General features: G+C 41.1%; 1 protein-coding gene across 1 annotated transcript; it reads left to right on the forward strand.

Annotated features, from left to right (window-relative positions):
- Nucleotides 1-1886: 1886 nt before the first annotated feature.
- Nucleotides 1887-24461, forward strand: GRHPR (glyoxylate and hydroxypyruvate reductase). Its single transcript, XM_027859101.1, has 11 exons — nt 1887-1966; nt 3573-3696; nt 6786-6901; nt 7757-7887; nt 9708-9780; nt 9978-10094; nt 13691-13779; nt 15419-15523; nt 20633-20768; nt 22011-22141; nt 24046-24461. The coding sequence occupies exons 1-11, from the start codon at nt 1902-1904 to the stop codon at nt 24165-24167; spliced, it is 1209 nt and encodes a 402-aa protein (XP_027714902.1). The 5' UTR covers nt 1887-1901; the 3' UTR covers nt 24168-24461.
- Nucleotides 24462-26036: the final 1575 nt, after the last annotated feature.

Consider the following 26036-nt stretch of genomic DNA (forward strand, 5'->3'; position numbering starts at 1 on the left):
TAATTTTTTGTTCGTGTTTACCTGCTTCTGTGCTAATATCATGCATGTGTTGCAGATACATTTGTCTGTTAACTATGCATAGTTTTGCTGTTTGTGTATATGCTGATGTTTATTCATGCTTTGTTGTTATGGGAGTCCCCTTATGTTGTTATTGCTTTACTGTTATGCTTATTGGCTTGGATTCTCTGTATATACCTGTATTGCTCTGATATGTGCGTGTAATATGTACTGCATATAATTTAAGTCTGTAGTCACTGAAGCAGCATGCCAAATGATGCTTCACATTGTGTATACTGCTAATGTATATTTGCTGTGAATGGCACTCCAAGATGATTACCTGGGATTTCGAGTTAATCATCCATGTTCTAAGTACTGGTGTTTATTTTAACACTGGTGAGATATATTTGTAGAAATACATATATACATCTACATATACATATATGTATGTATGTATGTATGTATGTATTTAGTAGCTGATTTTTTTTAAGAGACTGTAAAACTTCTGACCCTCGACAGGAATATAGCCCTGTCTTGGCCATTCCTCCTGCAAACTACCCCAAGGAGAACAGGACACTAGAGATAGATACCTACTCGTTCAGGCAGGAATTTCCCAGCATCCTTCTCCTTGGCTCCCCTCACTCCCAAGGAGTTTTTCCCCTGTTCTTGGACTTGGCAAAAGGGCTAACTTTGACACTGAGGCTCCCACCTCTGGACTTATGGGAAAAGGAGAAGCTAGCTAAGATAAAAACAGTGGAAAGACTCTGCCATCAGAGGTGGGCTCTGCGACTCCGAAAACAAACACAAATATGTGAACAAGATAAGGGAGTACCTCAGGCGATGTCCCCCCCCCAAAGTATCTTGTTTGTCCCGGCTTTCCGGCTCTCCCCTCCTTTTATCTTACTTTCCTGCTGAACCAACAGTTCCTTGTTTCCCGCCTTTTTGCAAACCTTGTTGCTCGGGAAAAGTTTCCGCTTAGACTGTGAGCTCTGAAGCCCAGCCAATAGGAAGAGGAGCTGGTGGGAGGATGGGGGTTCCGAGTTAGGGTCTACATAAACTGGCTTCGAGCTGCACTCCCTTGCAAACACTGGCTAGAGCCATCTTGAGCGAAGCTGGGTGTGTCCTTTCTCATGAGAAAGCAGTAAAACTCCTTTTTGCCTTTCTTAAGAAAAAGTCTCTGATTTGATTATTTTGGGGGTCATAAACACCCCACACAGCAGGTTTCAATGGCCATCAATAACCAACTGTCTTTCCACTATGTCTGAATGCATCTTTCATTTATTCCTATATGTATTATATTTATATTCTTGTATTTCATTTATATTTACATTTGCCCTTGTTTCCCCTTTAGAATGTAAAGTCTTTGCAATAAGGATTTTCACTTATTGCATTTATATCCACAGCGCCTAGCAGCGCCTGGCACATAGTAGGCACTTAATAAATGCTTATTGATTGATAAAGAGGGTTGCCTCGAAGCCCTGAAAAATTAAGTAACTTGTGCGGCAGAAAACAAAATAAAAACAGTAATTTCAGGAGTGGAGGAAGGGCTCCTGTAGCTGCTGGAGATTAGGGAAGGCCTCCCGCCGAGGAGCTAAGCCTGGAAGGGAGCGAGGGACTCCAGGAGGCAGAGGAGAGAAGAGGCACGCGGAGCCAGCCGCGCCGCCGGCACGGGTCCTGGGCGGGTGCTCCACGGGGAGCCTCGTAGCTGGGCCGGGGAAGGGGCGGGCTTTGGATGGGGTCGGGGGGCTGGGAGGCGGGAGGCGTGGAGAGCATCGCGGGCGGGGCCGGGGGCGGGGCACGTCCCGGAAAAGGGCTGCGTCCCCGCCCCGGCATCCACCCCTGACCAAGCCGCCCTTCTTAAGCCTTCCTCCGAGCGCGGAGAGGTGAGACTAACTGCGCGACTCATGAAGGTGTTTGTCACCCGGACGATCCCCCCCGAGGGGCAGGCCCTGCTGGCCCAGACCGGAATGTAAGAGGGGCGCCCCCAATCCCGACCCCTTGCCCGCGCGGGACTCTGGCGTCCCCGGAGCCCGTGCGCCCGGGAACATTCCTGGCAGCTGCTGGCGCGCGCCGGCCGTGCGCCTGCCGACCTCGGGCCCCACGCGCGAGCCTCGGGTCCCCGGAGCCCGCGCGCCCGTGAACGTTCTTTACACCGCCACCCTTGGCCCCAGCCCACGCGTGTGCCTAGGCTATGAACCCGGGACCCCTTCCCCTTCCGAGCGCCTGAGCCCCCACTCCACGAGCGTGCTTAATTCATGCACCCCTCGGGCTGTCCTCATCTTGCCCGTCCCCCGCCCCCCGGCCGGGCCTTCCCCCCCCCCCCCCCCCCCCCGGCTTTCCCTGCCCCTCCCTTATCTGAGAGCTCAGTTGATCAACCCAAGGTCAAAGTCCTGGGAGTGTCAGCCTTGGTGCTGGTTTCTCTGCTTAAAGGGGCCGGGCACCCGGAAGGGAAGGAGAGAAGGTGCAGGGGCCCAAGCTTCCCTGCTTGGACTTTGAGATAAGAACTGTCCAGGGTTTGGGGGAGGAGAAGAGGAAGAAAGCTTAGGAAAACTAAGCAAGCCGCGGGCACAGGAGGTGGAGGAGGGAAAAGGAGGATCCCTGCTGTGAGGCAGGAGTTGGCCACCCTGTTCCTGCTGCCACGCTTGTCTCCGGAACCGTTTCTTTTTTACCCTCGGGCCCCCTGTGGCTTTGCCTGCAGAGCCTTTGATTACCAGTGCCAACAACCAGTGTGGATTTGTTATGTCTTCTCTTGGAGCTTCTGATGTTTTCAGTAGGCTTCATGCACCAAGCCCGAAGCCTCGAGCTTCCATGCCTCTGCTGGCTGTAAGTGGCCCCTAGCCAGGCCGCGGCAGCACGGGGTTTATTAGGAAATACTGCACACGGCCATTCCAAGCCAGAGATCGCAAGTCCACCCGACAGTCACGGGACCTTAGAGCTCTTCTGCCCAACCCTTTTGTTTTACAGATGAGGAAAACAGGAACCGCTAGGAGGTCAAATGACCTGCCGATGGTGGCAGGGCTACTACGTTCTTGGGTTTTCTAGTGTGATCTTGGACCGCAGTTTCCTTATCTGTAAAAATGGAGGAATTGAACTCCATGGCCATTGGGGGTTCTCTCAGCTCTAGATCCACGGCCCTAAGATTTATAGTGTCATCCTAAGACCTACAAATCTAAAGGTTAGGTAGGTTATTTTACTGTTCCCATGTGGTAAGTGCACAAGACAGGGTGGCTCTGGGACTCGGGATTTCTGCTAAGTACCCTTTTAACCCGTTTACCCAGTCTAGGCTTATGATTTCCTGTTCTTTTGGTGCATTTTGAAAATTTTCAAAAAAAATTTTTTTTAGTTGTAAATTTTTCTGGTTCTTGAAAAGGACTGTGAAAGGAGAAGTGTGCATAGGTTTCTCTTCAACCAGGATAATTTTGTTGAGGTTCTTTACAAAACAGATGTTTGTGGATTTTCTGCTTGGTTTTGGTGCCAACCCTGTAACAGCACCTAGCTCCCAAGATTGTTGTGAGGATCAGAAGGGCTACAGTTAGGGCTTTGCAAACCTTTTGTTGTTATGATTATTATCATAGCTTCTTCCACGGAGCCATTGATCATCAGCTCCATCTGCTTCTCCTCTTATCTTCCCCCTCTGCCCTCCCACCCTGGATTGGGAGCCCAGGGTACATAAGTGACTGGCCCACCCTCTCTTTTCTGGTAAGTCATGTTGGGTAGTAAGCCTTTTTGATCTTCTGTTTTATGTGGGTTTTCATACATCCAAGATACCAGATTAACATTTTAAGTCATAGACTACTACATCCTAATATCACCTTAATGTTGTTTGTTTTTGTTGAGTCGTTTCAGTTGAGCCTGACTCTTCATGAGAACAGTTGGTTTACTCGGCAAAGATACTGAGATGGTTTGCCATGTCTTTCTCCAGTTCATTTTACAGATGAGGAAACTGAGGCAAAGAGGGTTAAGTAACTTGCCCAGGGTAACACAGCTAGTAAGTGTCTGAGACCAGATTTCAATTCAGGTCCTCCTGACTCCAGGCCTGGCACTTGCACTTTATCCACTGCACCACTCAGCTGCCCAATGTCACCTTCACAAAAGGCAAAAAGTATATTTGATTTTATTCTTTTGAGATTACCCTCCCCTCATGTCCTACTCTGCAATCAATGACACAAGATGAAATTTGTTAATACTTAACTTATGAAGGTCAAAAAAAAAAAGCAAGGGAAGCAAGACAAATAAGTGGTCAGTCCAGCCAACTTGGTTTTTCATGATCGTCCTTCTGAAAAGTTAAGACCTAGTTTGCACAGGTCTGCTCCTCATACCTTGTTAAAATGTTGTAATAATAATTTTTATGTGAAGATAATACCTCACTACTTACCTCATAAGGTTATGAAGAAGCCTCAGTTTGTTATTGGCCTCAATACAGGCTGTACCCAGCTCCCAAAGGAAAAGAAAAGAACATTACCAGTGAAAATAATGAAGACAGAGAGCAGTGATGATAAAAATGAATGAAACATTGAACTAAATAAATTTTAAATGTTTATAGTAAATACATTTTCATATAATTTTATGTACATCACATGAGATAATATTTGTAAAGTGCTTGGTTCAGAATCTGGCACACAGTAGGCCTTTAATAAATGCTTATTCCCTTCCCCCTTCCCACTCCCTTACCCCTACTCCTTACTCTCGGAAGCAGTGACTAAGTGCTAGACTTGCAGTCATTAAAAATCTGGCTTCAAAGATTCAGACTTTGACACCAAAAAGGGAAAACTTCCCTGAATTTCAGAAAGCTTTAAGCCTAGTCTAGTAATTATATAAATGGGTTAAGATTTGCTTTGGATGGCTAGGATATCACAGGTCCTTTGACATGTTTGTGTAATTATTTTTTGAGGAATATCTATTTTTTATTTTCAATGAGATCTCAGTTTAATGGCCTGATATATTCAGACCAATAATGAGAAATAACCGGTAAGAAATTTTGGTGCTTTTTGTAAGAAGCACGTTGGAGGTACTAGACAACAGCAACAACAACAACAAAAGCTCATCTAAAGGACAAAATAAAAGGTATTTGGGTTTTCTGGTTTAATACCATGGAAATCCATATAATGAAGGTGAATTTCTACCGCTCCAAAGCACCAAATGCCGGTGAATTGCATTTGCCACAACTGACGTTACGCAACAAGAATGATGTCAAAGGACTGGGTTTAAAATAAAAAATATTAATTTACGTTTATAAAGCACTCCATAGCTTACAGAGTATGAACCATCTGGCCAGGCCACAGACATTGCTTCAGATCATTCTCATGCTCTGCATCCCACCATCTCCTTGCTCCATTCTCTGGTGCTCTCCCATCTAGGACATCCGGAAACCAGACCCCAGGGGACTTTGAACTCCCACCTCCAGGCTGTTCTCTTGAGCCTAGCTGGCAGCAGACTCCAGACCCTCTACATCCTGTTCTCACTACCACCCTAACCCTCTGCTTTCTACTCCTGGCTGTCAGAACTGTAACCAGATCAACATTAGCATTGCTTCTCTGGAAAGGGAGTATCGATTGACTTCCCTGTTATCTTAGACACCCACCATTCCTGTGACTTTGGAAACCAAAACCTCCTTCCCTGGCTAGGAAAGGCTAGCACTCTTCCATGGATTTGTGGTCTTACTAGAATGTAAGTTCCTTGAGGGCAGGGAGTTAGCAGACCCCTGGACACACAATAAGCACCCAATATGTGTTTTTCGTCTGTTCATTCATTATTTTTCTTTTTTTTGGTGAGGCGATTGGGGTTAAGTGACTTGCCCAGAGTCACACAGCTAGTGTTATGTGTCTGAGTCCAGATTTGAACTCAGATCCTCCTGACTCCAAGGCTGGTGCTCTATCCACTGCGCCACCTAGCTGCCCCTGTTCATTCATTGTTAAAAGGAGTATCTGACTTGAGAGGGGTCCACATTAGACTTTAGGTTTTTAGCAATAGTTGGCATGCTTATGGAAATTTAAATCCTCTCCTGCCCAAAATGCTGGTAAGCTGATAAGTGAGAGCTCTATGCCTAACTCCTTCTAGGCTTGGGTGGCCCGATTACCATGGGCCTTTACATCCCTGAAAAGACCAAGGAATCATTTTGAGTGTTGCAGAAAGTCTCCTGTGCTGTGCCAAGATATCCACGGGGATTTTTCCTCTTCAGCTGCCCCAGAAGGAAAGTGAGAATCTTGGGGAACCTTAGACATCATCCAGTCGGGACAGAGTCACTTGCTCAAGATCACCTAATTTGTTAGGCCTAGAATATAAATCTCCTGATTCTCATCTCTCTCAGAAACTGAAACTAGAATCTGGACTGAGAGATTGCCCTCCTTCAGATTTTCCTCAGTTTTTCCAAAATGTTCCAGTCTCTGGCCTTCAAAAGTCCAGATCCCGGCAAATTAAAGAGGTAGTGTTGCAGAGTGGATAGAGCATCTGACTTGGAGTGAGGAAAACCTGACTTCAAATCCTGCCTTAGACACTAGATGAATAAACCTGGCCAAGTCACTTAATCTTTGTACCTCAGTTTCCTCATCTGTAAAACGAGGGGGATGAACTTGATCTCTAAGATTCCCTTCTTATGATTTACATATAATATAAATTGTATGTATATAAGTTATATACAATATATAAATATATAATAATAATTACCTTGATATCACCTTCACAGATTCCTACTCCTTATTCAGCTAAAGTCCCCTCTTCTCCTGAGCCTTCCACAATTGTCTGTCCCGCCTATACCCAGAAGCCTGATGTAGGATTCTTTCCTGGTGTAGATAGGAGTTGAAAACAGGGAAGTTTTGGTCTTCTGGAAACCAGTAGCAGGCAGAAGACATGACTTTCTGCTCTGCCTCGCCTCAGACATTGGAGATAAGTACCAGTCAGTGACCAGGTATGTGTGGCTTCCCAACCTGGGTGCACGGTCCTCCTGCCCAGACAAGTGACCTGACCCTAGAACTGCACCCTAGTCCTAATAACCTTTAAGTGGCCTTCATTTAATAATGCAGAGGGTGTCATTCACATGACTCTGAGAGGTCGGTGCTGTTATTTCCCCATTTTACAGATGAGGATTTGAACTGAGATCTTCCTAACTCCAGGCTGGGTACTCTATCCACTGAGACATCTTAGACTATATTTAAGTCCCTTCTGGCACAGGTAGATGGTGCAGTAGATAGAGTACCTGGAGTCTGGATTTGAGCTCAGGTCTTCCTAACCCAGGCTGGGAACAGTATCCACTGAGACTCCTTAGGCTACGTCTAAGTCCTTTCGTGGTACAGTGGATAGAGTACCGAGTCTGGAGTCAGGAAGATCTGAGTTCAAATCCAGCCTCAGACACTTACTAGCTGTGTGACCCTGGGCAAGTCTCTTAACCCCTATTTGCCTCAGTTCCTCATCTGTAAAATGGGAACATACTAGAGAAGAAAATAGCAAACCACTCCTGTGTCTTTGCCAAGAAAACCCCACGGACATGGCTACATAGAGTCGGACAATAGCAGAACAACAGCAACGCCCCTTAAATCCAAGTCACTTGATGGCTCTGAGGTTCAGTTTCCTCATCTGTAAAATGGGAACACTAACAGCACCTCCGTCACAGAGTTAGGAGAATGGAGAGAGAGCCTGCCAGATGCTTTGCAAGCCTCAGCAGTGTGAGCTGTAGTTATCAGTGACAACCATGGCTGTGCTTGGGTGTTTTCTGAAGCCCGTACAGCCGTGTAGGATACGCATTAACTCTGCTTTCTTCTTTCAGTTTCAAACTAGAACAATGGGATTCAGATGAGCCCATATCGAGAGAGGACCTGCTGAAAGGAGTGGCAGGAGCCCATGGCATTCTCTGCCTTTTGAGTGACAAAATAGATAAAGAAGTCCTGGATGCCGCAGGTGTGTATTGGGGCCCCAGATGAAGATTTCATAACTGCAGCCTAAGGATCCGGGGTGTCTCTGGTGGAATCTCAATCATATTTTGGGATTGGTGCCTGCTCCTAAGCCTTTATTTATTATATATATATTACATATTACATTATTATATATTATATATATAAAATCAGTTAAATCCAACTTACTCCATGCCTACTTTCTGCTAGCTTGGGCACTGGAGATAACCATCCCTTTCCTTAAGACCTGTACGTAAATATCCCCTCACTACAAGGGAGGGTCTGAGAACTGCAAAGAAGGTGGCCAGCTCATGATGGAAAATGCTGTCCACATCCAAAGAACCATGGATTTTGAATGCACATCGAAGCATACTATTTGCTATTTTTTTTCTTCTGTTGTGTTTTGTTTCCTCTTTCTGGTGGTTCCTTCTATTGGTTCTGATTCTTCTTTACAACATGACTAATGTGAAAATAGGCTCTAGCCTATATCAGATTGCACACTGTCATGGAGAGGGAGGTAGGGAGGGAGGGGGAGAAAATTGAAAACTCAAAAGTTTATGGAAATGATTGTTGATAAATCTCAATAAATACATACACAAATAAATAAATAAATAAATAAATAAATAAATAAATAAATAAATAAGGTGGCCAGGCAGTGGGCTCCCATACCATGCACTTGGGGAGAAAGAAAGCGCTTTCAGCTGATGGAATGGGACCTCAAGGAGGTAGCGCCTGAAATGGACCCGCAAAGAGGAGAAGAAGGAAGGAAGGAATGAGAGAAAGAAGAACGAAGAGAGGGGAGGAGGAGGGAGTAACATCAACAGTAGAGATAAGGGGAGGAGGAAGAGTCCGTGCCATGTATAAGAATGCATGATCAAAAGCACAAAGATGGGTTTTTGCTGCAAGGTGGAAAACAGTCTGATTTGACCTTGGGTTAGTAGGCATCTGCAGCCTTGTTTTTTTAAAGGGCACTCATTAATAAAGGGAATGTAAACTGCTGCTTTGTAAACTGGAGCAAGTCACCTATAACATCGCCATTTCTATAAAATGAGAACTAGGTGAAATCAGGAATTCTTAACCTTTTTTGTGTCATGCACCCCTTTGGCAGTCTGGAGAAGCCTATGGACCCCCTCTCAGAATGTTTTTAGATGCATAAAATAAAATACACTTATTTTGAAATGAACATTAAAAAAAAAACCTGCTTACTATAGAGTTTAAGTTAGGTTTGAGTTGTGGCTCTAGCTATGTAACATAGACCACAGTCTGCACCTTTGTTTCTTGATCTGTAAAATGGGTATAATTTATGCCACCTCATTTGCAGGGTTGTTGTAAGGAAAGTACTTTATAAATTATATAATCTTACATTGAAATAAAGATGTAATTTTCCCCATCCAAGTTCACAGACCCCCAATATGTGTGTCTGTATATATGTAGATATATATATGTATATACATGTATGTGTATTTTTTTATATATATATGGATATGGATGTATATAGACCTTAGATTAAGAAATCCTGGGTTAAATGACCCCTAATGTCCTTTCCAGCTCTAAATCCTGCAATCCTAAGCCTAGTCTTTGTATGCACTCTGCACAATGTAGGCCTTTAATAAATGTTGGTTGTGTGTAGCTGAATGCCAGTAGAAGGCCTTTTGGCAGAAAAAAAACTGAATCGTGCCCAAAACAGCAAGAACAAAAGCCACATTTCCTGCAAGCCACATTAGATTATATAGCACTATCTTCTGTGGGAACTATCAGAATTAATGCATAAGACATCTTAAATTCTATAAAGCAAAAACTAATTTTTGGTTTCTTTCTACTTATCAGGATCCAATCTCAAAGTAATCAGCACCCTCTCCGTGGGAGTTGACCATCTTGCCGTAGATGAAATTAAAAAGCGGTAAATGCAGCCTTTTGGTTTTTGCTAAGGAGCATTAGGGACTGAAGGAATTACTGGAGGGGAAAGAAGAGGATTCTTAATAATTCAGGCAAAAAGACTGACTTGGAAAGCGGAAGGATTTAGAAGAATTCTTGAAAAGAAAAGTAAAGGAATACTCTCTGTGGCAGTTATGGAAACTTTGCTTCTTGCATTCCTAGAGGGATCCGCCTGGGCTACACGCCAGACGTCCTGACAGATGCCACGGCGGAGCTCGCTGTGGCCTTACTCCTTACCACCAGCCGCCGCCTGCCAGAAGGCATTCAGGAAGCAAAGAAGTGAGTATGGGTACGTTGGGAAGATTCAGAGCGTTCTATCATTTGTCCAGTTAATTCTACATTCTACATGGGCTAAGGCAGGGGTGGGGAACATGTGGCTTTTTTGAGTGAATCCAAATTTTACAGAACAAATTATTTGTTCTGTAAAATTTAGATTCAGTCAAAAGGCCACACTTAAGGATTTAGAAGGCCTCATGTGGCCTTAAGGCCACAGGTTCCCCACCCCTGGACTAAAGTAATGCCATCCCCAAGCTACCTGACATTTTTATCTTTTCTCTTTCTGTCTGTCTGTCTGTCTGTCTGTCTGTCTCTCTCTCTCTCTCTCTCACTATGAGGCATATTTTATTGTAGTGTAATTTTTTTTAATTGACTAACGCATGTATGGTAACTTTTTATTAACCAGAATCTATTCATTAATCCTAGCCATAGCACTCTATACCTTTGATAGTGTCAGGTCACAGAGAGTAAAACTTCCTAAGGAGACTTTTGTTTTAGCTGGTTGTTAACATGTTTGATGGAATTACTGAGTAAGTGGATTTTAAACTTATCTTTTTTGAGGTCGATAAATTGAGACTTGCACAGATCATCCTCCAAAGATGAGATTTACATTTACACTTCATGAATACTGATGTACAGCTCTTTTGCCATTGGGGGAAGAAAAAACACAAACCCAGGAAAGACATCATAGAAATTTCTAACTCACCGTGATTCTGAGTGTATCAAGTGAAAAATGTGTTTGGAACTTGAAAGTGTAGATAGCATCTAATGATTTAGCATGATTGTTGTTGTTTGGTCATTTTCAGTCGTGTCTGACTCTTCGTGATCCCATTTGGGGTTTTCTTGGCAAAGATGCTGGAGTGGTTTGCCATTTCCTTCTCTAGCTCATTTTACAGATGAGGAAACTGAGGCAAACAGGGTGAAGTGACTTGCCAAGGGTCACACAGCTAGAAGTATCTGAGGCAGGATTTGAACTGAGGACCTCCTGACTCCGTGCTATCTACTGTGCCACCTAGCTGACCCTTAGGCATGATTAAGGGCTTCCATTTTCTACATATCCAGTGCTTCAATATGAGTCTCTTCTACCTTGTTTCTAGGGATTTTCTGTTTCAAAATATTAAAGCCCTTGGTTTAATTTAGGTTGTCTTGGTTTCAGAGACTAAGTTTGGTGAGATAGAAAGCACTGGCCTTCAATCAGTAGACTTGGTTTTGGGTCCCAGGTCATTATCTTTGTAACCCCGAGCAAGTCACCACACTACTCCAAACCTCAGTATCCTTATCCAAAAAATGGGGACATAATACTTAGAGTATCTACCTCACGAGGAGCAAGTGCTTTATAAACCTTAAAAGTATTATTTAAACAAAAGCTATTATTACTTTTTCACCCTTCATTTATGGCCACCTTCTTTATCCCTTCCCACACTGCCACTTAGGAGAATGTCAGTGTGATTTACCAGAAGCAAGAACTGCCTCTCCCTTTAGTTCATCTTGACAAACATTTATTAAGCTCATACTCTCTCTCTCTTTCTCTCTCTTTTGTGGTGAGGCATTCGGGGTTAAGTGACTTGCCCAGGGTCATACAGCTAGTAAGTGTCTGAGGCCAGATTTGAACTCAGGAAGATGAGCCTTCCTGACTCCAGGCCACCATCCACTGAGGCACCCAGCTCTCCATAATAGGTTTGTAATGCTAAGTATTTTAAAATTTTCTAAGTTTTGATGTCTAAAATGGTAAATATCAATAGATATAACCAACATAAACAAAACCTTTTTGGGACCCTCAATAATTTTTCACAGTGAAAGTAGGTCCTGAAACCAGAAAGTTTCATGACCACTCATATAGGACAATTACTGACAGCCTAAACGCAAAGCCTTTTTGAGAGGTTGTGTGTGTCTCCATCACACTTACTACATTTTTCTCTTCAGAATCTAGAATCAGGAAGACTCATCTTCCTGAGTTCAATCTGGCCTCTGACACTTACTAGCTGTGTGACCCTGAACAAGTCACTTAACCCTGTTTGTCTCAGTTTCCTCAATTGTAAAATGAGCTAGGAAGGAGATGGCCCACTCTAGTGTCTTTGCCAAGAAAACCCCAAATGAAAACTGGAAAAGACTATGGCAGAAACTAGGCATAGACCAACACCTCAGACCAAAATAAAGTCAAAATGGGTACACAATTTGGATATAAAGGCAGATACTATAAGCCAATTGGGAGAGCAAGGAATAGGTTACCTGTCAGATTTATGGAAAACAGAAGAATTTATGACCAAACAAGAGATAGACCCCATTATGAAATGCAAAATGGATAATTTTGATTACATTAAATTCAAAAGTTTTTGCACAAAGTCAATGCAACCAAGATTAGGAGGGAAGCAGAAAACTGGGAAAGAATTTTTACAACCAGTGTCTCTGATAAGGGCCTCATTTCTAAAATATATAGAGAACTACGTCAAATTTATAAGAATACAAGTCATTCCCCAATTGACAAATGGTCAAAGGATATGAACAGGCAGTTTTCAGATAAAGAAATTAAAGCTATCCATTGTCAGATGAAAAAATGTTGTAAATCACTTGATTAGAGAAATGCAAATCAAAAGAACTCTGAGGTACTACATCACACCTTTCAGATTGGCTAACATGACAAAACAGGAATAAATGGTGGAGAAGATGTGGGAAAATTGGAAGACTAATGCATTGCTGGTGGAGTTGTGAAACGATACAACCGTTATGGAGAACAATTTGGAACTATGCCCAAAAGGTTATAAAAATGTGCATACCCTTTGATCCAGCAATACCAGTTCTAGGTATCCCAAAGAGATCATAAAAATGGAAAAAGGACGCACATGTACAAAAGTATTTATAGCAGCTCTTTCTGTGATGGCAAAGAATTGGAAATTGAGAGGATGCCCACCAATTGGGGAATGGCTGAACAAGTTGTGGCATATGAATGTAATGGAATATTATTGTGCTATAAGAAATAATGAGCAGGTGGACTTCAGAAAAACCTGGGAAGACTTGTATGCACTGATGCTGAGTGAAGTGAGCAGAACCAGGAGAATGTTGTACACAATAACAGCCACATTGTACAATGACTAATATTGGTAGACTTAACCCTTCTCAACAATGCAAGGATCTAAGACATCTCCAAAGGTCTCACGATGGAAAATGCTATCCACATCCAGAGAAAGAATGATGGAATGATGCAGATCGAAGCATATTTGCTATTTTTTTCTTCTGTTTTGTTTTGTTTCCTCTTTCTGGTGGTTCCTTCTGTTGGTTCTAATTCTTCCTTACAACATGACTAATGTGAAAATATGTTTAACTAGAATGTATGTATATAGCCTATATCAGATTGCGTGTCGTCTTGGGGAGTGAGGTGGGGAGGGAGGGGGAGAAAATTTAAAAGCTAAAAACTTATGGAGTGATTGTTGAAAACTAAAAATAAATTATTAAAAAAAGTTTGAACTTAGAAAAAGAAAAAGAAAACCTCAAATGGGGTCATGAAGAATTGGACATAACTAAAAAAAAATGACTGAACAACATACTTCAGGTATAATATTGAACTCCTGCCATAATATTTCAGTCTTTTCTTTTTATTCCAGTGGTGGTTGGATTTCATGGAAGCCTCTCTGGATGTGTGGCTACCAGCTCTTGAACAGCACAGTTGGAATTATCGGCCTGGGAAGAATAGGTAACATCTCTTTTCTGCATTTTATAACATTGGTTGGAATTGAAGACATATATATAGTAAGCTACCGTCTGAAACAGTGCTGAGTGATCCTTTTGTTGTCGTTCACTTGTTTTAGTCATGTCCGACTCTTCGTGACGTCATTTGGGGTTTTCTTGACAAAGATACTAGAAACAGATTCCTTCCCCAGCTCATTTTACAGATGAGGAAACTGAGGCAAAGAAGGTGAAGTGACTTGCCCAGGGTCACACAGCTAGTAAGCGTCTGAGACCAGATTTGAACTCAGCAAGATGAGTCTTCCTGACTCCAGGCCTGACACTCTATCCACTGAGCCACCTAGCTGTCCCCAAGGAGGAATGAGTAAATAGGTAGAAATCAGTAAAGTAAACCTTTATCTGATGATGAAAATATAGAACTTAGAACAGGAGCAGCCCGTTTCACCCAAGCGACTAAAATGTAATCCTTTGCATGATCTTGTTTCTGATTTTAAAAAAATCAAACAGACAAACAAAAAATCCTAAGGGCTTAAAAAAAATACAACCCAAAGCATCCAAAGAAGTATTTAGTCCTAGTGAAGAAAAGCAAAGGATTCTATCCTGGCCTGGAGCTTAAATTCAGCACCGAAGCCTCGCATCTCCCTCTTTGATATGTTGAAAACAAACAAACACAAGCTTTGGGTCCAGACTGTGGCTCCCATATTTACAAACTCTGTGATCAGCTTTTTTTTTTTTTGTCTGTAAAATGGGGAAAACAAACAGCACGGGATTTTTATGACCTGGATTTGAATCCCAGATCTGTGGTTTATGACCTATGTGCCATCAGGGGAATCACCTTCTCTCCTTGCCCCCGGTCTGCCGGGGCGCGGGCACGCACACCCCCCCCCCCCCCCCCACCCCACCCCCGGCCTTACTTTACTCATCTGTAAAGAGGCAGCCATGCTAGACTTTTCAGGTCTGGAGGGAGGAGGGTTAGGGGCACAGCATCCCCTGGGAAATCTGGGTAAAATTTTTTTGCCTTCCCTTCATACCAGAGAAGAAGTTTGAATTATTGTTATGGTATTAAAAGATAAAATATGTTGATATTATACAATCCTATACATATATTTTATGCATTTCTGAGTTTCTAAACTTTTTCCATGTCATTTGCTGACCGTGTTGTCTGTGGCTTCTGCAAAACTCCCCCAAATTCCCATTTAATTTCTTACGCTGATCCACAACATACCAAAACTGCGATGAGGAAGGTCATGTTGTGGCAGGGATAACTGTACTCCTCTTGCACCTGTTTGGACATTCTCCTTTCCAGATGTTTTTCTCTCTCTCAAGTACAGCTGATTCTATTATCCAAAGGGAGTGAGAGCTTGCTTTGGTGGGAAAAACAAATGACCAACACTGACCAGGAGAGCATTTCTCGGACTCCGCCATCCACCCACATCTTTTCTCTCATTAATGAAGAGCTAAATGATGATGAGTCTTCCTAATGTTCCCTCTTCTCCCATGGTCAAGGAAGCAAACACGCTGACCCCAAATGGTTCTGTTCCATCAGTTACAGGAGATAGCTGCTACCTTCGACCCCTCCCTCGCACCCCCAGGATGGGTGGGGTGAATGGGACACAATCACATGGATGCTGTTTTCTCATTTTCAGGCCAAGCTATTGCCCGTCGCCTCAAACCATTTGGCGTCCAGAAATTTTTATATACTGGACGTCGGCCCAGAGCCAAGGAGGCAGCTGAGTTCCAAGCAGTGTTTGGTAAGTTTGGCATTCATTTAAAAGGCAGTCCAGCATGATAAATCCTGCAAATGGCAACTACTCAGGTCAGCTTTTGTTCACCGTTTGCTCCAGGAGCCTTTTTTGGGGGGGGGGGGGATTTTTTTTTTTTTTGGTGAGGGCAATTGGAGTTAGGTGACTTGCCCAGAGTCACACAGCTAGTGAGTGTTACGTGTGTGAGGCTGGATTTGAACTCAGGTCCTTCTGACTCCAGGGCCGGTGCTCTATCCACTGCCCCACCTAGCTGCCCCTAGGAGCTTTTTTTTTTTAAATTCATTAATCTATTTTTAGTTTTCAACATTCACTTCCATAAGCTTTTGAGTTTTAAATTTTCTCCTCCCTCCCCAAGACTGCATGGAATCTGATAGAGGCTCTACATACACATTCCTATTACATTAGTCATGTTATAAAGAAGAATTAGAACCAATAGGAGGAACCATAAGAAAGAAGAAACAAAATAAAACAGAAGAAAAAAAAAGAGCAAAGAGTATGCTTCAATCTGCATTCCAACTCCATAGTTCTTTCTCTGGATGTGGAGAGCATTTTCCATCATGAGACTTTTGGAGATGTCTTAGATCCTTGTATTGCTGAGAAGGGCTAAGTCTATCAAAGTTAGTCATCCCACAATGTGGCTGTTACTGTGTACAATGTTCTCCCAGGAGCCTTTTTAAAAAAAACATGATAGGGCAGCTAGGTGGCGCAGTGGATAGAACTCCAGCCTTGGAATCAGGAGGACCTGAGTTCAAATCCAGCCTCAGACACTTGACACTTACCAGCTATGTGACCCTGGGCAAGTCACTTAACACCAATTGCCTCATGAAAACAAAACCAAAAAAACAAACAAACCCCATGATATAATAGAGAGAAATATGGCTATAGTGTATAGAAAGGTGGCCTTGGGGCCTGGAAACCTGGGTTCATGTCCTGATTCTGACATATCCAGACTGAGTATGACTGGACAAATCACTGAAACTCTTAGTGTCTCAAACAATTCTCTACAGCAGCAAAACAATTGCCAATCTTCATTGAAAGAGGATATTTGCTCGCCAATTAGTTACCAGTACCAATGAGATCACCAGTCTGGACTTGGAAAAAACCATTTACTGTAAAAAAGACTTTGGTTTGAGTCCTGGTTCTAGCTGTGTGACATGGGGCATAGTTTGAACCTTTGCTTCTTAATCTGTAAAATGGGGATACTGTTTGTAACCACCTACTTTGCAGGGTTGTTGTGAGGAAAGCACTTTATAAATCATTAATTGTGACCTATGATTGGGTATGAGTAACCTTAGTGGTGTCAAAAGCGTGATAAACCTTTATGTGCTGGTTTCTTTGTCCTTGACCTCCATTTTCTCATCACCTTGGACTTTTCCAACCAGAAGTGACAGAATCATCTAGTTTAATGCCCTCATTTCACAGGTGCAAAAATTGGATTATCCCTCTCCATCCTGTTTACTTCATCTGTAAACTAGCCAGTTTCTAAGGTACCTTCTCCCTCTAAGATTCAGTGTGCTAATATTTTATTTTTAGGCAATTGGGGTTAAGTGACTTGCCCAGGATTATACAGCTAGTAGGTGTCAAGTGTTTGGTCTGAGGTCAGATTTGAACTTAGGTCCTCCTGACTTCAGGGCTGGTGCTGTATCCACTGCGTCAGTGAACTAATAATTACAAAGTACAAATGGAAAAATCCAGACAGGTGAGGTGACCTTGGTTAAGATCACAGAGTTCTTTAACAACAAAGACAGTCAAGAAATATTCATTAAGCACCTACTATGTGCCAGGCACTATGCACTAGCTGCCAGTATGGCACTGTGTCAAACCAGATGAAAAAGCAGTGTGACGAAATGGAAATAACCCTAGATTTGGAGCTGGGAGACCTAGGCTAGACTCCCAGTTCTAATGTTTACTATTCATGGGACCATGATTAAATTGCACGGTCTCTCCTTTCTCCATTTCTGTAGAGGCTAGGCAGTTGGGTGGCACAGTAGATAGAGCACCAGCACCAATCGGGAGGACCTCAGTTCAAATCTAGCCACCGACCCGTACTAGTTGTGTGAATCTGGGCAAGTAACTTAATCGTTTTGCCTCAGTTTCCTCATCTGTAAAATGAGCTGAAGAAGGAAATGGCAAACTACTCTAGTATCTCTGCCAGGAAAACCTAAAAACAGGTCATGAAACAACAAACTGAGGCAGCTGGACTAGGTGTGGTCTGTAACCGGTTCTAGCTCTAATCTTGATTGATCTAGCTCTAATCTAGATGATTTTGATTGATAAGTAACAAAGGAAAGCAGGCCTTTTGCAGTGTGTTGCCCTTAAGATGTCATTCCTTACTTGGGAATTGACTATTTTTTGAAGTAAAATTTGAGAAGAAAGGCAGAACTCTTCTCTGCCCCCATCTCTGAAAGCTCAGAGTGCCCTTCTCCTTTCTTAATGTTATTTTAAAAATTCTTTTGTCACTTAGCTTGGGCTGGCCTTTTTTTTTTTTTTAACTTATTTTTGTCCTTAGGAAGAGATTTTAGGTTAGTTGGCTTTGAGGTTTGGTGTCTTCATGAGGGCATTTTTCCCCCATGCCTCGGCTATAGGGAATATTACAGCCTGTGTCTCAGCTCTTAATGGAGAAATGAAGAAAGATGCTGCCAGACATTATCAATTCTGAGAAATATTCTGTGAAGAATTCCCTTCTTAGCTGCCTTCTGGGGGTGGGGGTGGGGGGAGGGGGAATGCTGATGAATTCAGTTCAACAACCTGCCAGGTGTAAAGTACTGTGTTAAGTGCTGGGGTTATAAAGGTAAAAACAAAAAAAATTAAACAGTCCCTGCCCTCAAGGAGCTTACATTCTACTGAGGGGATACATGTCCACAAGTAAGTAACTAAGTATGGACAAAATTATACCACTAATTTCAAGTGGGAGAGGGAGCTAATTCAGTTAACTGAGATTGAGAAAGACCTAGAGTAGGAGGTAGCCCCTGAACTGCTTTGAAGGAAACCGGAAATCTAGTATCATCGTCATCATCATAAACTGTAATGATATATTAAAATAATATACTATTCTGTTGATTATAACTAATTATACTTTTTGTAATTTATAAATATGTTTAATTATTATGATATTATTTTGGGGGTGGGGAAAGGCAATTGGGAATAAGTGACTTCCCCAGGATCACACAGCTAGTAAGTGTCCAGTGTCTGAGACTGGTTTTGAATTCAGGCTCTCCAGACTCCAGGGTTGGTGCTGTATCCTCTGTGCCACCTAGCTGCCCCATGATATGTTATTAGCATAGCAAAGATTTATAATAGCATTTACTATGTGCCAAGCCCTATGCTTAAGCACTTTTAAATTATTATCTTATTTGATCCTCATAACAACTGTAGGAGGTAGGTGCTCTTATTATTCCTATTTTATGAATGAGGAAACTGAGACAGAGGTTAAGTGACTTGCCCAGGATGATACAGCAGACTAGTGTCTGAGACCAGATTTGTACCCAGGTCTTTCTGACTCCAGGCTGGTACTAAAATCTGAGGTCTTTGGATAATTTTAATCAAAAAGAATTATCTTGGACTGAATTTTCCTGATAGTATTTCAATTCTAGGTCATTCTATGCCCACAAAACCCAGGCCAGGGGTGGGGAAACTTCAGCTTTGAAGCCACATGTGGTCTTCTAGGTCCTTGGGTGTGGCCTTTTGACTAAGTCCAAGTTTTACAAAACAAATCTTTTTATTAAATATTAATAATTAATAATAAAAATAAATAGTAATTAATTTTATAAATATTTATATAAATAACTTATATAAAATATATTTTTATATAGAAATAATTTATATAAAATAAATATATTTATTTTATAAATAAATAATAATTTATTAATTATTATTATTTGTTCTGTGAAGTTTGGATTTAGTCAAAGGGCCCCACTTGAGGACCTAGAGGGCCATATGTGGCCTGGAGGCTGCAGGTTCCCCACCCCTGGTCTAGGCTCTTCCATGTTAAATGAAATTTTGATTAAATCAGTAGACTTTAGAGCAAGACAGAACCTTAGATATTTGGCCCAACTCCCTGCCGTTCATTTTTACACAGATGGAAACTGAGGTCCAGAGAGCATGAGTGATTTGCCTAAGGTCACACAAGGATAGCAAGTAGCAAAATTTGAACTCAGATCTTTTGTCTTTGAATGCTCTAGTGCTTTTTCTACTGTCACATGTTTAAGAAGTATATCTTTTAATTATTTCACATACTTTGGCTGTCTCAGCCTCTAAACACAAAAGCATTTTGAAATTCATATTGTTTCATAATGTCTCAAATTTTTTGTTTCTCCAACACATCCTTTACTTTTCAGTCTCCATGTCTAAATATCTTCCCTCTGTGTTTTGGCAAAATAAATTTCAGTTTCCTCTTCACAAGTTTTTATAAGCTGTATGAAATGAAAACATTTTGGCTAACATTTTATAACAATGTTACAAATATAAATGGATTTCTCACAGAAAGTAAACATTTTCACACTTGTCAGTCTTTTAAGGAAAGTGCTCTTCTGATAATTATCTGCCATCCTATTGTCTTTAAAAGATTTGAGACTTATTCTCCCAGCCTCCGTGCACACTACCAGGTTGGTTTCCCAGTGCATAGCTGGCTATATTTCCTCCTCTCCCCCCGAAGTCACTAAGTCATGTCAAAATTCTGACTTGCCTGTTGACCTGCTTTCAGTCTGATTTTTTTTTTTTTTAAAGGCACTCAGGATTAGGTATCTTGGTCAGGGTCACACAGCTACTAAGTATCTGAGGCCAAATTTGAACTCGGGTCCTTCTGACTCCAGGGCTGGTGCTGTATCCACTGTGCCACCTAGCTGCCCCTAGTCTGATTCTTTTAGTAGAGTTTCCCCCATCCTCACCCCCAGTGTCCTGGAAACTATACTAATTTTAATTTGCAAGGCTAATGTAATCATTTCTAAAAAGGGAAAACTAGGCCCTTCCAAGAAGCCTTTTGACAGGAGAGATAAGTGCATCAAAGCCTTGGTTCTCATTCTTTTGGGAGGATTTCACTCTTTTCCCTGTTCTGTTCTTATGCTACTGATCTCTTCCTCCCCCCATTCTTCCCTTAAGTTCCTCTTGAGCAGCTGGCAGCCCAGTCGGACTTTGTTGTGGTTTCTTGTGCTTTAACCCCCGAAACCCAGGAGCTCTGCAACAAGAATTTCTTCCAGAAAATGAAGAAAACGGCTGTGTTTGTCAACGTAAGCAGGTAAGTCTGGTGGCTTAAAAAAAAAAATAGATACTATGCTTTTCTGATTTTTGATTTCACATTTTCAGTGTTACTGAAACCTCTGTTTGGACACGTGTTTCTTTCTTTGAAGCAAGACAAAGAGAAAATCAGAAATAAAACAAAAACCATGATCTCTTTGATTCTGAAAAAAAAATATTAAATCTCAACTGGAATATTGTATTCCCTGGGAGGAGGAAGCCTTAATTGTAGGCTTTAAACATTTCCATAATCTAGCTGGTCTCAGCAGAAGTGAACAGGACATACCTCTGCAGAAAGCTTTGCTGATTATTTTGTAGCACAGAAAATAGGGTGGGTTTGAATCCCTCCTCAAACACATAGTAGCTGTGTGACCTTGGGCAAGTCACTAACCTCTTAGCCTGAGATTTATCATCTATAAAATTGAGATGATAACAGCCCCTAATTCACAGGGTTTCTGTGAGAATCAATAGAAACAATATATGTAAAATGCTTTCGCAAACCTTACAGTGTTAAACGAACATTAGTGATTATTCTTATTTCTAGGAGTGATGGGTGACAATTTCTGGCACTGCTTAGTGAAAGATAAACATGCTTTCTCCACCAGGGGGAGCCTTGCCTGTGTTATAGAAGGTCTTCGGCTACTTCTTATTAAATGGCCAGTCATTTAACAACTAAAATCTATCCCTTCTCTTATGCTTCCAGAAATCCTAGAGAGGTCAAGGGACCTACCAAGTTAGGTGCACAAGAGATGCTCCAAATCTCTTAACTGCAGAGTTCCTTACTCTGAAATTTTTTTTTGTTGTTCAGTTATTTCAGTCATGTCTAACTCTTCGTGACCCCATTTGGGATTTTTCTTGGCAAAGATATTGGAGTGGTTTGCCACTTCCTTCTCCAGCTCATTTTACAGATGAGGAAACTGAGGCAAACAGGGTTAAGTGACTTGCCCAGGGTCACACAGCTAGTATGAGTCTGAGACTGGATTTGAACTCAGGTCTTCCTGACTCCAGGGCCTCTGCACCACAGCAAGTAATTTATAAAGTTAGACAATTTAATGTTACACTTAGCCTGGAATCCTCACATGTATAGGGAATTGGGTTTGTTTTTTTGTTTTGGGGGGTGGAGCTTGTAGAGTTTGTTGTTTTTTGGGGTTGTTTGTTTTTTTTTAACAAAATCTAAAAGAGGCTGTTGCATTCTTTATTGGATGATATACCAAAGTACTGTTCTAATTCCTATGGTTCCCAGGGGAGATGTGGTGAACCAGGAGGACCTTTACCAGGCTTTGACTAATGGCCAGATTACAGCAGCTGGGCTAGATGTCACAAGCCCTGAACCACTGCCGACAAACCATCCTCTCTTTTCATTAAAGAATTGTGGTAAGACACTAGTTTTTAAAATGTAAGCTTGCTCTTTACTCCTCAAAGTAGAGAGGTGAGGAAGGGATCATAGGGATAGAATGATGTATATCACATCAAATAAAGTCATTTTGTTGGCCAGTTTTGCTTAAGGGAATATGGGAAAGTAACTGGTGTTTAAAAAAAAAGATATCAATAATTTTTTTAAATGTAAGGTTACTTTTTACCTTTAATTTAAAACTACCAGAGAAGTCTAAATTTCTAGACTGTATTCTTAGCTCCGACAGAAGCTGTTTCTTTAAACAAAAACTTATTCCTCAGAACAGTACCTAAAAGTAAGCATAATTTTAGTTTCTGGAAACCTAAAGGCCATTGTGGAATCACTGAGTGGGTTACTTACCCTACTTTGGGAAAGGAATAAATCTTTGTCCGTTGAAGCAACAAGCAACATACCTGGGTTCTCTAAAGAGTACAGAGAGACATCTATCTCAGATAAAGATTTTCTTTAATAAGTGGAAGCCAAAGCAACATTCATCAAGCTAGAAACAAGTTTTTGCATTATATGAAAACTGCCTGTAATAAGATCTCCAAGAGGAAAGATGACATATCATTTTCATTAAAACTTCACCAGACATATAAGTAACTATATGTCCACTGGTGAGAAGAGATTTTTTAGCTTATATTTTTAGAAGGGTAATTTAGCTGATGGTGCTTTACTTAGAAAATAAGGTGCCTTGTGCCCTGAAGTTTTTAATACTTTTGAAGTAACTTCCTGAGTAAGATCAGTAACAGACATTAGTAGTGAAAATGGTATTCTGGTCCATTCATCCATGAATAATCAGGGATTATGTGTGAATCTTATCAAGGTTTGGCCATCTTCTCTTAGCCAGTCCTGATAATGGTTACTTTAACATACAGAAAGACTGCTAAATGTTCATCTATTGACAGTATATCCTACCATTAACTCTGAAGGTAAAACATTAAAGACAAATAATTTTAAATAAGTCATGGAGGTCATGTTTTACTTTTTTTTTTAAAAGTAGAATCAATAGATTATGTTGTATTTAAGCTCCTGGAGTCGTCAGCTGTTGTTTGTCCTTTGTTTTCGAAGAGGACCATGACATCAGGAAGATGATGCCATGATATGCAAGTGAATTGGATTTAAGTAAGGGAGGGTTGTGCAAAGTCACTAGCCTCACTTTCTCCTCCAGAGCCATCTGGGTCCAGAGATATAGATCAGGCCAACTGGAGGTGGCACCCAGTTGTCAGCTAAACTATTGGTGAAAGTATTACCCTTCATCCCATAAAGATCTTGCCCTCGTTGACTGATGCTCACTAGATCGGTGCCCACATTGTGAAGAAGTGACTGTAGGTTTAAATATATTCCAATGAACATATATATAAAAGCATTTTGAAAATTTAAAGTGCTATACAAATGTAACATTCTTTTTCATTTAGGGTCATTGCCTTAAATAGTAGCTGTTTATTACTAAGTACCATATTCAAATGCATGTTTTTTTGCTGTAAGCATCATTATATATTTGGCACTGCGTTTGAATCAGTCCTTAAAATGAGAAGTAGTATATTCCAAGAGTATAATTTTCCATAAGCATTCTAATTACATTGGACTTTTTGACATCCCTTTGGTAAGGAGCCATCAACTTGTGTTGATAATTTAAGTCTAGAAAGTATAATAGCTCAAAGATTATTTAGTCCATTTCTCCAAACTGCATTTCTGTTACCATGATAGTAGTTGGTGAAATGATGTGAGGCCAAAAAGAAAAATTATCAATAGCCAATATATATAGTTGTCATGGTCCTCATTTTACTAACCAGAAAATCTATTCAGTTGAATTTTAGGTAATATTAAACCGTTACACTTGTTTTTCCTGCCATTTTCTTATCACCTCCTCTTTCCTTTACAGTGATTCTACCACATATGGGAAGTGCTACCTATGGAACCCGAAACACTATGTCAGTACTTGCAGTCAATAACCTGTTGGCTGGCCTAAAGGGGGAGCCAATGCCAAGTGAATTCAAACTGTGAAGATGAAACAAGAAGAATCTCACAATTGAGGAAGAATTAATAAAATAATTATTATATTTTCACTTCTGCTAAACAATGTTACTTTCACTGGAATGTTTCAGCTGTCATAAATAAAACAAACAGTGGGGAACCCCCTCATACATATGTACTTGCCTCAAAACTACATGAAAAGTGCCTAAGAATAACATTTACTTTGTGATTATCCTATAATCTAGGAAACAAAGGTGTCAATGGGTATGCAGCTTTCGTTGATGAATGTTATCTAGTCTAAATTAAATTTAAATGATTAAATAACCATTGCGTTAACTTAATGTGTGTTTGTCTAACCAAATATGAATATTTGCTTACCTCTTATGACAGAATCCCATGGTTAAAAGGGGCCTTCAGAGTCCATCTTGTTAAATTAATACCTAAAAAAGAAATCCCACTTCAACACATCCAATACGTAGTCATCCAGTTTTACCTTGAAAATCTTCACTTATGTGTGTATGCCCTTTATCTGGGTTGTGATCATAGCACTGTTCCCTATTGCCCAAGACAACTGCTTCGACTTTTAGAGCACTGAGTTTTTCCTCACATCAAGGTCAAATTTGACTCTTTGAAATTTCCACCTATTGCTCCTAGCTAAATATCCTCTGAAGCCAAGCAGAACCAATTATTTCATTCATCTTCTGAGTGATGGCCTTTCACATTATTGAGGAGAGCTTCCACGTCCTCCCCCCCCCCAATCTCTCCTTTAGGTTAAATAACCCTACTCTCTTCAGTCTTCACATGCAACGAACTTCAGAGCTTTCACAATCTTGGTTACCTTTTTTCTGGACACACACATTAGAGAACACAGTAACTTCACATCCCTGAGTTTTAGTATAAATTTGTCAGTCACTAAGCTTTTGTAGTCATTGATTTCTTTACATAGCAGTTCCCACATCCTCACTTCTAAGGGTAAAGCAGTACAGACTAACTTCTTTATCCATACATTTCTGAAAAAATCTGACCAAAATAGACCAACTCTGGTCTACAGTAACAACAGCATCCTAACATAAAAATAGATTTTTACGTATTGCATGAACTAGTGGCCTGCGTGAATGGTTTCTAATTCTTCATCTGCCATCATTTGCCATATGGCTTCCCACATCAAGCCATTTTACCAAAAATAATCATAATGCAAAGAGCAAAGATTCCGAGTCAACTCTGGATTTGACTCCTAATTCTGTTAGTAAACACCCATGTCTTGGACAAAAAGCCAAATCACCCCTCTGGTCCTCAAGTTTCTTCTCTATAAAATGGAAGATTGGAATAGATCATCTCTCAGGCTCTTTCCAGCTCTTGCTAGTCACCATCTTGAAGGTACTGATGTCCTTATTCATTCGAAGGATTTTTTCTCAATATTCACCTTAACCTCAACAGAGTATTTGACAGTTAAAAAACACCCCCTACCTTAAATTCTTTATTCTCTTGGCAGCCATGCCATCTTGGTTTTCTTTCATCTCTAATTCTTTTTTCATATCTGTTGACAACAGCCCCCAATTACCCAAATCTCATCTATCATATGGTATAGCGAAACTGCATTTGGGCTAGGTTAGGAATCCTAGACAAAGGCCATGGGACCACAGAGGTCATTTAATCTCATTATGCCTAAAGTTCATTAATTGCAAAAATGAAGAAACTACTAGATGATCACTAAGGTTCCTCACAGCTCTCATTCATTGATTTAATATAACTTGTGTTATTTATTATCTACCAGGCATTCTGTTAAGCAATAACTTCAAAATGTTAAGTTATAGTCCTTGGTCTCCAGGATCTTCCATTCTAAGTGAGGACACAAATACCTACAGCTCAAAAGCATATACAATAAATATCATGCATGAG

Source organism: Vombatus ursinus, unplaced genomic scaffold (assembly GCF_900497805.2).
Source record: "Vombatus ursinus unplaced genomic scaffold, bare-nosed wombat genome assembly UNPS02014158.1, whole genome shotgun sequence".
Taxonomy (NCBI): domain Eukaryota; kingdom Metazoa; phylum Chordata; class Mammalia; order Diprotodontia; family Vombatidae; genus Vombatus; species Vombatus ursinus.